This window comes from Pelodiscus sinensis, chromosome 2 (genome assembly GCF_049634645.1).
Source record: "Pelodiscus sinensis isolate JC-2024 chromosome 2, ASM4963464v1, whole genome shotgun sequence".
Lineage (NCBI taxonomy): Eukaryota > Metazoa > Chordata > Testudines > Trionychidae > Pelodiscus > Pelodiscus sinensis.
This window is the reverse complement of record NC_134712.1, coordinates 13,875,202-13,892,096: the sequence shown is the minus strand read 5'-3', so window position 1 is coordinate 13,892,096 and position 16,895 is coordinate 13,875,202. Positions and strand designations below refer to the sequence as shown.

Genomic DNA, 16,895 nt, shown 5'->3' with positions numbered 1-16,895 from the left:
AGGGATGGTGTAGACGGAGCGTGGTCCTGCCTTGAGGGCGGGGGGCTGGACTCGATGACCTCTTGAGGTCCCTTCCAGTCCTATTATTCTATGATTCTATGATTCTATTTAGGGAACTAATAAATAACTTTTCTTTATCCACCCTCTCCACACCACTCATGGTTTTATAGACCACTATCATATCCCCCCTCGGTCTCCTCTTTTCTAAACTGAAAAATCCCAGTCGCTTTAACCTCTCCTCATATGGGACCCGTTCCAAACCCCTAATCATTTTAGTTGCCCTTTTCTGAACCCTTTCCAAGGCCAAAATACCTTTTTTGAGGTGAGGAGACCACATCTGTACACATTATTCAAGACGTGGGCGTACCATAGTTTTATACAGGGGCAGTAAGATATTCTGGGTCTTATTTTCTATCCCTTTCCTAATAATTCCTAGCATCCTATTTGCCTTTTTGACCGTCGCTGCACTCTGTGTGGAAGTTTTCAGAGAACTGTCCACAATAACTCCAAGATCTCTTTCCTGATTTGTCGTAGCCAATTTAGCCCCCATCATACTGTACGTATAGTTGTGGTTATTTTTCCCCGATGTGCATTACTTTACACTTATCCACATTAAATTTCATTTGCCATTTTGTTGCCCAATCACTCAGTTTGGTGAGATCTTCTTGGAGTCCCTCACAGTCTGCTTCTGTCTTGACTATCCTAAACAGTTTGGTAGCATCTGCAAACTTTACTACCTCACTGCTTACCCCTTTCTCCAGATCATTTATGAATAAGTTGAAAAGGATTGGTCCCAGGACTGACCCTTGGGGTACGCCACTAGTTACCCCACTCCAATCTGAAAATTTACCATTTATTGCTACCCTTTGTTTCCTGTCTTTTAACTAGTTCTCAATCCAAGAAAGGACCTTCCCTCTTATCCCATGGCCATGTAATTTACACAAGAGCCTTTGGTGAGGGACCTTGTCAAAGGCTTTCTGAAAATCCAAGTATACTATATCTACTGGATCCCCCTTGTCCGCATGTTTGTTAACCCCTTCAAAGAACTCTAACAGATTAGAAGACAGGATTGCCCTTTACAGAAACCATGTTGACTTTTGTTCAACAAATTATGTTTTTCTACATGCTTCACAATTTTATTCTTTATTATTGTTTCGACTAATTTTCCCGGTACTGAAGTTAGACTTACCGGTCTATAATTGCCAGGATTGCCTCTAGAGCCCTTTTTAAATATTGGTGTCAATAAGGAAAAGTTATTTACTTGTTCCCATAATATAAGAACTAGGGGCCTCCAAATGAAATTAATAGGCAGCAGGTTTGAAACAAATAAAAGGAAGTTCTTCATATACCACACAGTCAACCTCTGGAACTCCTTGCCTGAGGAGGTTGTGAAGGCTAGGACTATAACAGGTTTTTAAAAAGAGCTAGATAAAGTCATGGAGGTTAGGTCCATTAATGGCTATTAGGAAGGATGGGTAAAGAATAGTGTCTCTAGCCTCTGTTTGTCAGAGGCTGGAGATGGATGGCAGGAGAGAGATGGCGTGATGGTTACCTGTTCGGTTCACTCCCTCTGGGTCACTTGGCATTGGCCACTGTTGGCAGATAGGGTACTGGGCTGGATGGACCTTTAGTCTGACCCAGTATGGCTGTTCTTATGTTCTTATGATGTTGGGATGTTCCTGTAATGCCAGTGAAAATCAGGTAGGATCGTAAGTTAAAATAGGGAAAGAGCAAGTTAAAACTTACCTAGACAAGTTAGATATCTTCAGGTCACTAGTATCTGATGAAATGCATCCTAGAATACTCACAGAGCTGATATCTGGGGCATTAATTATTATCTTTGAAAAGTCATGGAAGACAGAAGAGATTCCAGAAGACTAGAAATATAGTAGCCATCTATAAAAAGAGATATAAAGACTATCTAGGGAATTACAGCCCGATCAACTTAATTTCTGTACCAGGAAAGATAATGGAGCAAATAATTAAGGACTTAGTTTGCAAATATCTAGAAAATAATAAGGTGATAAATAATGGCATGGATTTGTCAAGAACAAATCATGGCATACTAACCTGATGGTTTTCTTTGACCAGATAAGAAGCCTTGTGGATGGGGGGAAAGTGGTAGATGTGGTATATCTAGGATTTAGTAAGACATTTGATACAGTCTCACATGACATTCTCATTTACAAATTAGGGAAGTACCACCAAGATGGAGCTACTGTAATGTGTGTTCATAACTGATTGGATAACTGTTCCCAGAGAGTAGTGTTCAGTGGACCTCAGTCATGTTGGAAGAGTATAAGAAAGGTGTTCATCAGGGATCAGTTCAGGGTTTGGTTCTATTCAATATCTTTATCAGTGATTTTGATGATGGCATAGAGAGTATACTTATAAAGTTTGCAGATGATACCAGGTGTGTGTGTGTAGGGGGGGGGAGGGTGGTTTGCCAGGTGCTTTGGAGATTAGGGTCATAATTAAAAATGATTTAGATTAAAAACTTCTCAAATAATTTAGCAAAGGTAGTTTGAAATAGGACAGCTTACTTCACACATTACATTGGACCTGCCATCAAGTAACAAGAAACTAGAAATATTAGAATGAAATTTCTCTATGATTTATAGGAGAATAGTCTAAGTAAGAGCTTCCAGAAGACTGAAAAAGGGCAGATATAGTGCCCATCTATAAAAAGGGAAATAAGAACAACCCAGGAAACTACAGACCAGTCAGTTTAACTTTTGTGCCAGGAAAGAGAATGGAGCAGATAATTAAGGAATTCATCTGCAAACATCTGGAAAAAAATAAGGTGATAGGTAACAGCCAGCATGGATTTGTAAAGAAAAAATCATGTCAAAGCAATCTGATAGTTTTCTTTGATGGGATAACAACTCTTGTGGATAAGGGAGAAGCGGTGGATGTGGTATATCTAGACTTTAGTAAGGCATTTGATATGGTCTCACATGACCTTATCAATAAACTAGGGAAATATAACTTAGATGGGGCTACTATAAGGTAAGTGCATAACTGGCTGGATAACCATTCTCAGAGAGCAGATATCAACAGTCATGCTGGAAGGGCATAACAAGTGGGATTCTGCAGGGGTCTGTTTTGGGACCGGTTCTGTTCAATATCTTCACCAACAATTTAGATGATGGCATAGAGAGTGCACTTATTAAGTTTGCAGATGATACCAAGCTGGGAGGGGTTGCAACTGCTTTGGAGAATAGGGTCATAATTCAGAATGATCTGGAAAAATGGTCTGAGGTAAATAGGGCGAGGTTTAATAAGGACAAATGCAAAGGACTCCACTTAGGAAGGAGCAACCAGTTGCACACATACAGAATGGGACATGACTGTTTTGGAAGGAGTACAGTAGAAAGGGATTTGGGGGTCATAGTGGACCACAAGCTAAATATGAGTTAACAGTGTTGATGGGGGAGAAGCAAACATCTTTTTAGGCTGTATTAGTGGGAGTGCTCTAAGTTAGACAGAAGAAATAATTCTTCTGCTCTATCCAACACAGATTAGGTCTCAACTGGAGTATTGTGCCCAATTCTGGGTGTCCCTTGTCAGGAATGATGTGGATAAATTGGGGGAAAAGCCCAAAGAAGAGCAACAGAAATGATTAAAGATCTAGAAAACATGACCTATAGGGGAAGATTGAAAGAGTTGGGCTTGTTTAGTCTCGCAAGGAAAAGACTGACAGGGGACATGGTAACCGATTTCAAGAACATAAAAGGTTGTTAGAAGGAGGAGGGAGAAAAATTGTTCTTAACATCTGAGGATAGGACAAGAAGCTTGGCTAGATAGTTTATTCCATCATGGGGCGTTCCCATTTTATATGCCTGACTTGCCCAAGATGATAACATGCCGCTGATCCTTCGTGGGAGGGCGGCAGTGGTGGTCCCTTGAAAATCTGGAACTTTGGAGGCCATATTGTGGGGAAAGTTTTAGTTGCTTGAGGGAGACCAGTACTGTGAGCCTTGCTGGGCCGGTGTATTATTGCTTACTGCCATTGTAAGTGTGGCTGGCCCACAGGAAGACTGCCCTTCTAACTTCTGTGCAGTTCAGCCTCTAAGAACCTTTCAGGTCCCACTGCCTCCACCACGGATGCATTTGGACTGCCATAGGAAGAATGTGCATGTATTGTTCTAAGGCAGTGGTCCCCAATGCGGTGCCCGCGGGCGCCATGGCGCCCGCCGGGGCATTTGTGTGCGCCCACTGACAACCTGGGCTGGCCCCACCCCCGGTGCACGGGAGGCGCCTGCCCCAGGTACGCAACATGCACCGGCACTGGGTGCGCGGCGCTCGGGCGGCTCCAACCCCGGGGCACATGCTGGCGCTCGGGCACGCGGTGCTCGAGTGGCGCCGGTGCCGGCCCCAGGCGCGTGGCTTGGGCGGCAGCGCCGGCCCCGGGCCCACGGCACAAGGTGCTCGGGCGGCCCCAGCCCTGGCCCTAGGACACACGCCGGCGCTGGGTGCAAGGGCATTTCAGTCCCCTGGCGTGCCCCCGGGCGCGCGGCCCCGCCCCCGGGCGCCCGGCGCGTGAGTGGCCCCACCTCCCGGGCACTCGGGAGCCTCTAAAGGTTGGGGACCACTGTTCTAAGGCAAAGATGTCGATGAACTCCGCCACCATCTTGGCTTCCGGGTAGAGCTGTTGGGTGGCTACATCCTGCAACTCTTGAGCAACCTCCTGGGGAGGTGGGGTGCTATATTAAAGAATGACTACAACTGAAATTTCTTTTAATATATAGACATACCAAGGTGGCCCATGATGCTTGCTTTCCCCCATCCCTCTGTTTCTTGATGTCTTTTTATTCTGTAACTATGTTCCAGCTCTCTTCTTAACCACAGCCTTAAGTTTAAATGTTACATTTATTTCAATATCAGATATTAATAGAATACTATCCGCCAGTAGGATGTAAAATCCAGTTTAATTGGCTGACTGATTAAACATATTGTTTAACTAGTTAACTGATTAAAGGGGGACAAGTGGTGGTGGTGGTGGGTTTCCTCCAGCTTAGCTGGATTGGCCCTCTTGCCTGATGCTGGGCTGGAATGCCTCCCTTCTCCCCCGCCTCCTTTCTCTCCCTGCCACAGGCAGGGGCTGCACCAGCTGGGATGCTGGAGCAGCCCTGCCTACAGCTGAGCGCCCAGGCCGGTGTCCAGCATCCCTGGGTTTAAGTAATAGATTTTCTGACTAATACTTGATGTGTCCTACTTACAGTATTTTATAGTTTGTGATATTCCTATTTTCTATCTGTCTTTTTTGTTTGTTTGTTCTGTATTAGAATGTGATGCACCTTTTTAATAAGTTGTCTTTAGTGTCTTCTTCCTCTCTCCTTGTCTTTCCATGGACTGTTCTATGCCTCCCCATTTGCAATGTCTGCCTTTCATATTGTTTTCCACTTATGATCCCGAATGCAGTCACCATGATCCCAAAAGTATAGTCATACATCTGACGAAGTGGGTCTTTGCCCACGAAAGCTTATGCTCCAATACAGCTGTTAATTTATAAGGTGCCACAGGACTTTTCGTTGTTTAGCTTTAGTTTGTAGGTGTTACAATAAATGAAAAGGCCCGTGCCATACCAAAATCCTAGTAAGAAGGAATATTTTCTTGTTTTGTAGTCCTCCTCACCCAGCGATGAGCAACCTAGGCTAGTGATGAGACGCATGAGTTGCACTCCTTCGTCTCAGTGGGCGGCAAAATTGTCGAAACCAAGATTGTTTTTTGGGATAAGGTATTTTTGCTAATTGTGCTTGTTACCTAGAATTTGCAGGGTGTGCTGATGGAACTATAGTAGTGATTTGATTAGATGCAGAGGGAGTGCATGGCTCTCGTGGTCAGTGCACACCTTACTTCATGTGCTCTGCTTTACATGCGTGTCACCTTAGTTTTTTCCTAACTGTATGACTGTGGATGGAAACCACCAGAATCTGGCACCCTGCATGTGGGCAACAGCAAACAAAATGTCTTGTTGGTCCACATGCAGCTGGTGGACTGCAGGTAGCCCATCACTGTTCTCACCAGTCCCATTGGTTTTGTGAGATTTATGCTATTAGCTGTCTGGATGGTGCAAGATGAGTGTCTCCTGTAGTCTACCCCTTTCTTTTTTTCCATATCTGAATACTTCTGTTGAATATCTCCATATCTTTACTTTATAACTGTCTAGCACTTTCCCAGGCAGTTGCAAACTGAAATCAACCTCTTTTACAAATGCTTTGTTGCCTTACAGTAGTACCAGTTAAAACCAGCAAGTCTCATCTTTCACATCTTATTGGAATTTATGGCAGGATCTGCATTTTGAAGGATTTAGTCTACAGACTTAGAATCATAGAATAATAGGACTGGAAGGGACCTCGAGAGGTCATCGAGTCCAGCCCCCTGCCCTCAAGGCAGGACCAAGCTCCGTCTACACCATCCCTGACAGATGTCTATCTAACCTGTTCTTAAATATCTCCAGAGAGGGAGATTCCACCACCTCCCTTGGCAATTTATTCCAATATTTGACCACCCTGACAGTTAGGAATTTTTTCCTAATGTCCAATCTAAACCTCCCCTGCTGCACTTTAAGCCCATTACTCCTTGTCCTGTCCTCAGTAACCAAGAGGAACAAATTTTCTCCTTCCTCCTTGTGACACCTTTTTAGATATTTGAAAACCGCTATCATGTCCCCCCATAATCTTCTTTTTTCCAAACTAAACAAGCCCAGTTCATGAAGCCTGGCTTCATAGGTCATGTTCTCTAAACCTTTAATCATTCTTGTCGCTCTTCTCTGTACCCTTTCCAATTTCTCCACATCTTTCTTGAAATGTGGCGCCCAGAACTGGACACAGTACTCCAGCTGAGGCCTAACTAGTGCAGAGTAGAGTGGCAGAATGACTTCACGAGTTTTGCTTACAACACACCTGTTGATACAACCTAGAATCATATTTGCTTTTTTTGCAACAGCATCACACTGTTGACTCATATTCAACTTGTGGTCCACTATGACCCCTAGATCCTTTTCCGCCATGCTCCTTCCTAGACAGTCGCTTCCCATCTTGTATGTATGGATCTGATTGTTCCTTCCTAAGTGGAGCACTTTGCATTTCTCTTTATTAAACCTCATCCTGTTTACCTCTGACCATTTCTCTAACTTTCTAAGGTCATTTTGAATTATGTCCCTATCCTCCAAAGAAGTTGCAACCCCACCCAGTTTGGTATCATCTGCAAACTTAATAAGCGTACTCTCTATCCCAATATCTACATCATTGATGAAGATATTGAACAGTACGGGTCCCAAAACAGACCCTTGAGGAACTCCACTTGTTATCCCTTTCCAGCAGGATTTAGCACCGTTAACAACAACTCTCTGACTACGGTTATCCAGCCAATTATGCACCCACCTTATCGTGGCCCTTTCTAAGTTATATAGGCTTAGGAAGGCTTGCAGGTTTTATTCTTGGGAATACAGTGCCAAATTAATTTATGCTTGGTCAACATTGGAACATTAATTTCAGAACTGTAAGGACCTAGAAGCCTTTTTATTTATTTTTTTAAAGTTTTGCCTCTGTGGAAGCTGATGAGGCTCACCTGGGAAAATTTCCTTCTTTCCTAGAGCTGATGGATTTTTGAAGAAGTCAGAGGGAGAATTTTTCTTTGTGTGTTTGATATGTGTGTAGTCAGTTTTGCTTTGTTGATTGTCACTTGCACTTCATGTGTCATGCAAGAAGACAGTGACCTCACTGTGATCTGAGGAGAGCTCAATTTTAGTCTTTCCCCAGCCTACAAGAAGGTTTCTGTCAGTAACACAGCAGCTAAGTTGTTGCTGTTTGAGTTTGAGTCCAGGACTTGACTCCTTTTCTGTGAACCTGTGCATGGACCTGGGGAGCAGTAAAAGCACTGTTGAAACTTATGCACAGGGTTGAGGAGTAATAGGAGCTTAGGGGATGGAAAGCTCTTTCTGCTTCCTACAAAAGGTCAGGAAGTGATATACAGTTGAGAGCTGCAAATACTTTGTTCCTTTCCTAGATGCCCTCCTGGGAGTGGGGAACAATAGGAGTCTGGAAAATAGAAATAGAGTAATTGCAAGCGTCCTTCTACAGGTCTGAAATTTCCATTTTCATAATGGAAGACTTTAGTTGTTGCTGATGAGAAAAGGCAGGCAGGAATGAGTATGGTGGAGGGAATTAGGAGGGGCCCAGGCACATGTTGCACTGTTTGTTTGCTCACCCTTGGTGAAAAATAACAAGGAAGAAGAAAATCCATAACTTTCATAGAAAGTGTTTTTGGTTTTTCTTTTTCAATCGGGATTTATTATTTAAAGGTTGCTGTATCAGAAATTTGAAAAGAAAAGTTGATAGTACCTCTTCCAATATCAGGTAGCACAATGCTTCTGGATAAAATATATTTAGTAGAAATTAAAAATTATTGCTGTTGCCACCGTTTAATATTGAGAGAACGTTGTCATTGTTGTTGAAGGTATATTAAATTTCCTGCTTTGGAAATAGGCAGCCTTCCACTGTAGCATTTCTTTTCAATAAATGTTTTGGTAGCTCCAGGATATCTGTCGTCTTCTGTTCAGTTGTCAGTCCTGTTTTTTGGAAATGTAGAATTTCCTATGTGATTGTTTCTAGGTTAACCTTCATTCCCTAAATATTAACTAGGGAGGCAAGTTCTTAAAGGATCCACCAGCTAGTTATAGAAAGTTCTTTTTGTTTTCATGTCTATTTCTGTATTCCCTTTTTCAACAAAGAAAAACAAACAGTAGATATTCAATACACCAATTGTGTATGCACTTAATGGAACTGAAATAATGTAATCTGGTTATTGGTGGTGATTTTATTATTTATTGCCATACTTCTGACCAACTTAGTGGCTCCTTAATGCCAAAAGAGCCCTTTAAAAATCAAAACAAACAAATAAGCTCCTCCCAAAAAAACTAAATAATAGTGTGATTTGCATTAATATGGAATATAAATGCACTTTCCAAATAAGTATATATTCCTGAAGATGCTAGAGACTTGAAAAAATGGGGAGTCTCTTTGCAAAATTTAATCATTTAGGTTATACAAAGTAAGGTCGAAATACTTAAAATCCATAGTAAATTCTAACCAAATTGTCAAACTTTAGGTGATAGAGTATAATTGTTCTGATTGAGGGATATATGTAGCTTATGCTACTGATTATAAGTAAAGTTTGAGGGAGTAATTAGAATCAGCAGTCCTTAATTAATCTTGATGCCTTCGTTTTAATGTGCAATTTAAACAAAATATTTTTATTAAAAAATGGCTGTGCATTAGATTTAGTAGCATCAAAGTCAGTGGAGCTGATCTGCAAATTAGTCAACAATTTAGATTCGTAGGGAATGCTCTATCAACTTCAATTGTTTTTGATTAGTTAACAGCTTGGATTTGTCTGAAATCAGTGAAGCAATTATGTGGAACATTTATTATGCAGATCAAAAATAACAAATTCATTTTTTAAAGACAGTTCACTACCCCTCTCTCTCTTCAGGAAAAGAAACAGATCCATTGTTCTTGTGTTAATCAGAAAAACTATGAATACAAAGCTAGGAATGAAACATCCAATATTTAACCTAATTAAAGCACCCATCTTAATGTCACCTAGCAGTTTGATCCTTAAATCTGATTTTTCACAATTTTGTGGTTGTAAGACAGAATGGTAACCCACCTTTCATGTATAAAGTGTTTTTTTTCAGGTAGGTATTGTCATATCAACAATTTAACATGTTTACAACTTTTCAAATTAAACTGATGTTTAGTACCAAAAATTGGTCCAACTAATGACCAAAGTTGTTTAAATTGTCACATGAACACATCTTTATGCAAAATATTGTTGGAAAAAGTTTCACAATTGACACCTTTCCATTTGTTGTTGTTCAAGGTATCCATCTCGTATTGAGAAAATAGACTATGAGGAGGGGAAGATGTTGGTTCATTTTGAACGATGGAGTCATCGTTATGATGAATGGATTTATTGGGACAGCAATAGATTACGCCCCCTGGAACGACCAGCACTAAGGAAAGAAGGGCTAAAAGATGATGATGAATTTGTTGTAAGGAGCAAATTTTTTTGACTTCTTGTACAAATTACTGTATTTAGGCTCAGAAGAGTTAGGTTTTTATTAGTTAATGTCTGTAAACCAATTTCACAGACACAAACTGATGAAAAATATTTCTATTAATGATGATAAAAATTTACACAAAGTAAAAAAAAAAAGTGCTGCTTGAGAACTTAAGGATATTTAGTTTATATACATTTTAATTTGTATATTTTGAAATGTGATTTTTGGTAATTTGTGTGATAACAATTATAAAAGTTTACCTTTTTGAACGTCAGAAGCTACTGTCATAAGTGTCCCACCACTTCCCAGAGTTGTCAGAATGTTGATCAATGAACATTTAAAAAATACTTAAAAATAAAAACCAATATGATCTGTTGAAGTTATTAAAAATTGAATGATATTACTTTTTTCAAGCTAACTATTGCTAAGTTATAAAACTTAAGTTTGTTTAGGAAAGGTTTGCAGGGCAAGGTATTAACAATTACAATTGTTTAAAATAGGATTTTAAAGCTGGAGAAGAGGTACTGGCTCGTTGGACAGATTGTAGATATTATCCTGCCAAGATTGAAGCAATTAACAAGGAGGGTATGTATGTAACTATGAGCACTGCTATAATCTGTTTAAAATAAAAATATGTTTGCATACAGTTTTATTCACACATTAAACATAGCTAGGGCCCTACCAATTTCATGGCTGCGAAAAACGCATCACGGACCTTAAAATAAGCCCTTTCTGTGAAATCTGATGTCTCCTTGTTCCTAGGAGTGCCTCATCAAAGGGGCTTGCTACCTTGGACTGGGCAGGGAAAGGACAGGATCTGTTCCTCCCCTGCAAACTCCTCTGGTAGTGTGAGGGGGACTAGACTAGACCCATCTCTACCTCTTGGAACATCCTGGGGTGCAGGAAGCTCTGAAATTGCTGCCTTCAGAGTCTAGCTGTGAAAGTAGCACAGAAGTGAGGATGGCAATCTCATGATCCCCCTACAACAGGTTTGTGACCCCCTCTCCACCTCCTTTTGGGTTGGTTCCCCACAGTTACAACACTGTTATATTTCAGGTTTCAATAGCTGAAGACATGAAATTTACAAATTTTCAAATCCTGTGGATTTGGTTTAGTGAGCATTTACCATGTTTTATTTCTTCATAGATAAAAACTTTTCTTGCATTCATTAGTGATGTAATTTTCATTTATAGTAGCAGGAAAAACATCCTTGCCTCAATATTATAGAGCCCTTCACTACACTGTTGGCTTTGGTTAACATTAATATGTTTACAGTACCTCAATTCTTCCAGGAAACATTTAAAATATCATTTTTTAGCTTTTGTAATCAGTGAACTAAGATAAAGTAAATACAATATTAAAAGGAAAATGCAAGCCAGGTCAGGCACAAAATGTAAAGTAGTTTGTTTGCCATATATTTTAAAACCAAAACAATGCCTTTTATTCTGTTTAAAAACTGATATTTTTTTTTGCGTGTGGATTTAAATGTAGTGAAAACATGTGTCATCATTGGTTTAATAAACTGGAAATTTATATACAAAAAGAAAGCAGTACTTATTGTCCAAGATGTGAGAAATGCAGGATTTGGTCGTATTTAAAGTAGGTTTTAGTTTAACTGTCCAAGGTCCTGAAATCACAGTTATCTCAGTAACTTTATGTACTTGTCTGATAATCCCATTGAACCTAAATAGTGAGTTTTTCATTGTGAGTAAAGAGGGGGTTTTAAACACTTCTGACTTCTGTCTTGATGTGATCCAATGAGGGTATGTGACTGTAACTATAAAGGGAAATTTTTTAATTAGATATTCAGTTCTATAGTATTTGCAGAACCAAAGCACTCACCGATGTCACATGTAGAACTAGATCTATATATTTGTAGCTTTTTGAGGAAATGGTGAAGAAGGTATGTTTCTAACAGCTTACAGTGATTGCATCAATCCTGTTTTAGGAACCTTCACAGTACAGTTCTATGATGGAGTTATTCGATGTCTAAAAAGGATGCATATCAAATCTATGCCTGAGGATGCCAAAGGGCAGGTGAGGATATTAGGTGTTTTTTCTTGCTTGTTTTATTGACTACTCAGCAGGGCATGTGGGATTAATAGTGGCCTGAGAACAAATTAGCTGCTGAATGCCACATGTAGGAAGAGTTATGTAATACAAGTTATTTTAAACTTGGTTCTGCCTTCTCTTTAGGTCTTCAGTATGTTGGTTCACCAGTTCTTATCTGCTGAGGATGTCCTAGCATGCACTGTGATATTGATATCACCTCAGTCCTGAAACCTCTGAGTGCAGTATGCGCTCCTCACTGACTCATCTGTTCCCTGACCATTCTTTTTCCAATGATCCTGACCCAGGATCACATTAGCGTCAGCCTCTTGCTGCATTGTTATCTGCATTCTGTTGAGTTTCTGTACAAATATTAGTTGTATATAACTCAGAGGTAGGAAGTTAAATATTACTTGACCCGATTTTACAAATCGGGAAAGTTGGGCAGGAAGGTTGCAATTTGAATAAAAAAGAATAGTGAGCTGGGATTAGAGTTCAGAAGTTCCTGGCTCTCAGTTTCGTCCTTGTTCCACTAATCATGTTTTTTGTTGCACTATTGAAGTACTACTTTGTAGCTAAAGGCCCCTCTGGCTTGTCAGCAGAGAAACAAGCTCTGTTGATACAACCAGCCAATGACTGGGAGGAAGTCTGTAGGAGTGCTGGTGCCATAGAGGCATCCCCAGTCACACTCTTATAAGCACCATAAATTATTCTGGTTTTCTTCAAATATTGTGACATTTATGGTGGTGGATTTCAAGTATGTGAGGCCAAACCTGAATGACTATGGTTAAGATCTTTAGGAAGAATCACTTGGACAAAACTGGTAATTTTGGTGATTACTTTTTATTTCTAGACAGTCTAAAAATGTTCACATTTAAAATGAAAGATGGGTTTAACCTTGACATTTTGAAGACCCCAAAATTGGAGGGAGGAGCATAAATCTCAGTTCCAAAGCATGTTTTGGCTTTTGTATTAAGGTAGTAATATAACTGTTCATCAAAAAATTCCATTTTTATTTCAAAAGAACTTTTTTGTAAAAAGAAGAATATATCTTAAGATTAGTTTTAGATAACGTTGACCTTTAAACCAACATTTCATTTCAAACGAAAAAACTGTTCTATTTTCACAGAAGGCACTTATCAGGAATTATTGGACAGGCATGAAGTTTTTGTATAATTTCTCAAAGAACACTCCTTCTCCCCCTCCGCCCCCCATAATTTGATGGAAGTCTTGCATCAGATGAACCTGTAATACTATTTGTTAAATTCAGACCCATAATGTTTTTCTTGTTGTGACTTCTGCTCTTCTGCTCCCCTCCCAGAATACGTGTATAGAAATCCCATCTTGAGAGAGTTGGCATTTAGGTTTAAAATTGTATTAATTCTAAAATAATAGTAAGGTATTAATAAGCAATTTTTTAAAAATGTTGAATATGCATAAAAATATGTAAGCTGACCTGAGATTCATATGGACAGCATTTTTAAATCACTAAAAGTTGACTAAAATTACTTTTTTAGTACTTTTAAAAATAGTGAGTCCATGTAAAATATTGATAGAAATGTAGCCGTGTTAGTCTGGTGTAGCTGAAACAAAATACAGGACTATGCAACACTTTAAAGACTAACAAGATGGTTTATTAGATGATGAGCTTTCGTGGGCCAGACCCACTTCCTCAGATCAAATAGTGGAAGAAAATAGTCACAGCCATATATACCAAAGGATACGATTAAAAAAAAATGAACACATATGAAAAGGACAAATCACATTTCAGAACAGAAGGGGGATGCAAGCGGGGGGGGGGGGAGTTGGAAAGAAAGTTAAATGCCTGTGAGTTAATGATATTAGAGGTGGGGAAGGGTAGATGTCTGTGAGTTAATAGTATTAGAGGTGATAATTGGGGAAGCTATCTTTGTAATGGGTAAGATAGCTGGGTTCTTTGTTCAGCCCCCCTGCAGAGTGTCGAATTTTAGCGTGAATGCCAGTTCAGAGGATTCCCTTTCAAGTGCAGATTTGACAGGATCATAAGGAAAAAACAGTTGCTTGCCATTTCAACCAGAAAGGACACTGTCTCAATGACCTACTCACCTGCATCCTACTTCAGAAAACATTCAAATCTGCACTTGAAAGGGAATCCTCTGAACTGGCATTCATGCTAAAATTCGACACTCTCCGCGGGGGGGCTGAACAAAGACCCCGGCTATCTTACCCATTACAAAGATAGCTTCCCCAATTATCACCTCTAATACTATTAACTCACAGACATTTACCCTTCCCCACCTCTAATATCATTAACTCACAGGCATTCACCTTCCTTTCTCCTCCTCCTCCCCCCCCCTCCCTTTCCCCCCCCCCCCCCCGGCATCCTCCTTCTGTTCTGAAATGTGATTTGTCCTTTTCATATGTGTTCGTTTTTTTTAATTGTATCCTTTGGTGTATATGGCTGTGACTATTTTCTTCCACTATTTGATCTGAGGAAGTGGGTCTGGCCCACAAAAGCTCATCATCTAATAAACCATCTTGTTAGTCTTTAAAGTGCTGCATAGTCCTGTATTTTGTTTCATATAAAATATAACATTCCTGAAATTTTTATGTAAGGGTTTTTCTGCTCCCTTCTTTTGTTTGTTGTCTCTTGTGTGTACCTAAAAGCAGTTCATTGGTGTTGCAAGTGACCGTCAGAACAGTGAAAGTGGGTCACACCCAATGCACTTGAAAATGTGCAAATGAAGCACATCGAAGAAAACGTTATTCTTTGATTTTTGTATTTCATAATCTTTTGGGAGTTATTTGTAACAAAAATAGTTGTAATATTTTCAGATGGAAATGTGATTTTTAAGTTCATATGCACTCTTTAAAGTGAGTGATACTATAGAACTTGTAACATTCTAAGTCCATTTTAAATACTACAATATTTGTGTGTATTCAAAAGTTTCAGCTGTGAGGGTGGAAAGGCAAAAACTATACAACATTTTTATATTCTTATGTATATGGAAACTACAGACCAGGTTCCTGCTTGGACTAGCTATGTTTTAAAATTTGGACACAAATTGCAACTGAACTGGAGAAGAAGAGAAATGGAAAAGGGGGAGAATGAAAACTACCCTTGAGGAGCACGTACAAATAATCAAGATAACGTATTTGTTCTGTTTCATGTTTCTTTTGTTTTATCTTCAATATAATTAGGGGCGCGAGAGGGAGCAGATAGCGCCGGAGCTGAGATTAGTGACGGAAATCGAACCAAAAGAAGTGAGTTTTGAGGAGGGATTTGAAGGAGAGGGAGGGAACTTGGTACATAGGAAGAAGCAGCTGAGGAAACCAGGCACAATTGGGACAGAATCAAAGAAAAGATAGGAGAAAACAAGAGCGGAGATATAGGTGGGGTAGTGCTGTATAGGTGTTTAACATGAGAGCAAGGAATCCAGTCTTGGTTTAGGAACAGCTAGAAAGATGTGGCTGGGTGGGGTGGGATGGAGGATGTGGTCAGAGTGGCAGAAGAGGAAAATAACTGCAGTATTTTGGATAGAGAAATGAAGACGTGGTAGTTATGATAGCTGAAGAGAGAGGTGGCAAGACATAAATCCAGGTGTTAGAAATGCTACTGCTTTTTGCCTTCCCACTGTTGCAGTTATAAAATTATAAACTTAATTATATTAAAATGCAATTGTTCTAGCCAATCAATGTATAGGAATAGCGAATGGTTCCTGCTAACTTATTTCTTTATTATGCAGTTTCCTAAAGTTTGGCTTAGTTGATCTGACTGTTGTAATGACTATGGTTTGCTTTGCCATCCCTGAACTCTAGCAAGGGTCATTCTTAACCAGTTGGAACACAGTGATTTCCTTAATAACTTATGCAGATCTTTTTGCCTTGACTTTTCTCAGAATTCTTTCTATTTATCCAAAACTGGAATTGTTGCTTTAATCTACTGACTGCTTCCTGTAGCCCTGGACATGATATGGCTTAATTGAAGAAGATGTGTGTAATGGGATTAGGAGGAGAAAGAAAGGAACATGGAAGAACATTCAGTAGGAGGAAGTATTAAGGGGGGAAAAAAGGTCATTTGGTGTCATCTCTGTGGCTTGGAAGTTAAAACCACCATGTTGGCTACAGTTTGATCACAGGGAATCCTGAGAGCAGTGGCTAATCAGAATAAAGTGCTTTATAATGACTGATCAGACCACCGGAGAGGAAGGGAATGAACTTATTTCAGGAGAACTAGACTTGGGATTGCTCTGTTCGGACTTAGTAATAAATGGAGCCTGGGGTTTGTAACTACTGCACGTATCATAAAAGCTGCTGTTTCTGATGTGATTAAAGTTATTTGAATGACAGATTACTGGGAATCTAGCTGCATCTCAGTATCGTGGTTGTCTGTTAGGTTAGAAACGGGCACTCCTAGTTTAAGAAAGACTTCATATTTAGAAGTAGGGTCCACTTCTGTTCTTCATCTTCTCTTTATTTTTCCTTATACAAGTTTTATAAAGTCTTGTAATAGACTCTGAGCTTACATTTGAATATGCTTTCTTTTGGAACAGAAATTCTGTGCTTATCAAGAGAAGAATATATCCCTTAGTTTCTTACACATGAAATGATTTGTGATGGGGCACTCAACCAAAATAAAAAAAGACCAGCAAAGTCTCTGGTCAGTTTCCTTTATTGTGTACAACAGCCTTTAAACACTAAACCAAAACAATATTAATAAGACAGTTCTTGTCTCTAGATTTTCCTGTCTTGGCTGGGGATGTTAAGGGCTAGTAGATTTCTCCGCCCCCCCCTCTTG

General features: G+C 39.8%; 1 protein-coding gene across 15 annotated transcripts in view; it reads left to right on the top strand.

The window, feature by feature from the left end:
- The window catches only part of PHF20L1 (PHD finger protein 20 like 1), a 100,295-nt gene that overhangs the window by 27,761 nt on the left and 55,639 nt on the right, over window positions 1–16,895 (top strand). For 8 of the 15 annotated variants that reach the window (XM_025184904.2, XM_075920114.1, XM_075920107.1 and 5 more), the window contains exons 3-6: window positions 9,889–10,060; window positions 10,570–10,654; window positions 12,018–12,106; window positions 15,299–15,361. In XM_025184904.2, the coding sequence (XP_025040689.1) occupies window positions 9,889–10,060; window positions 10,570–10,654; window positions 12,018–12,106; window positions 15,299–15,361 (409 nt within the window). The remainder of the gene's footprint in view (window positions 1–9,888; window positions 10,061–10,569; window positions 10,655–12,017; window positions 12,107–15,298; window positions 15,362–16,895) is intronic. The other 7 variants (XM_075920111.1, XM_075920110.1, XM_075920112.1 and 4 more) reach the window with 3 other exon arrangements.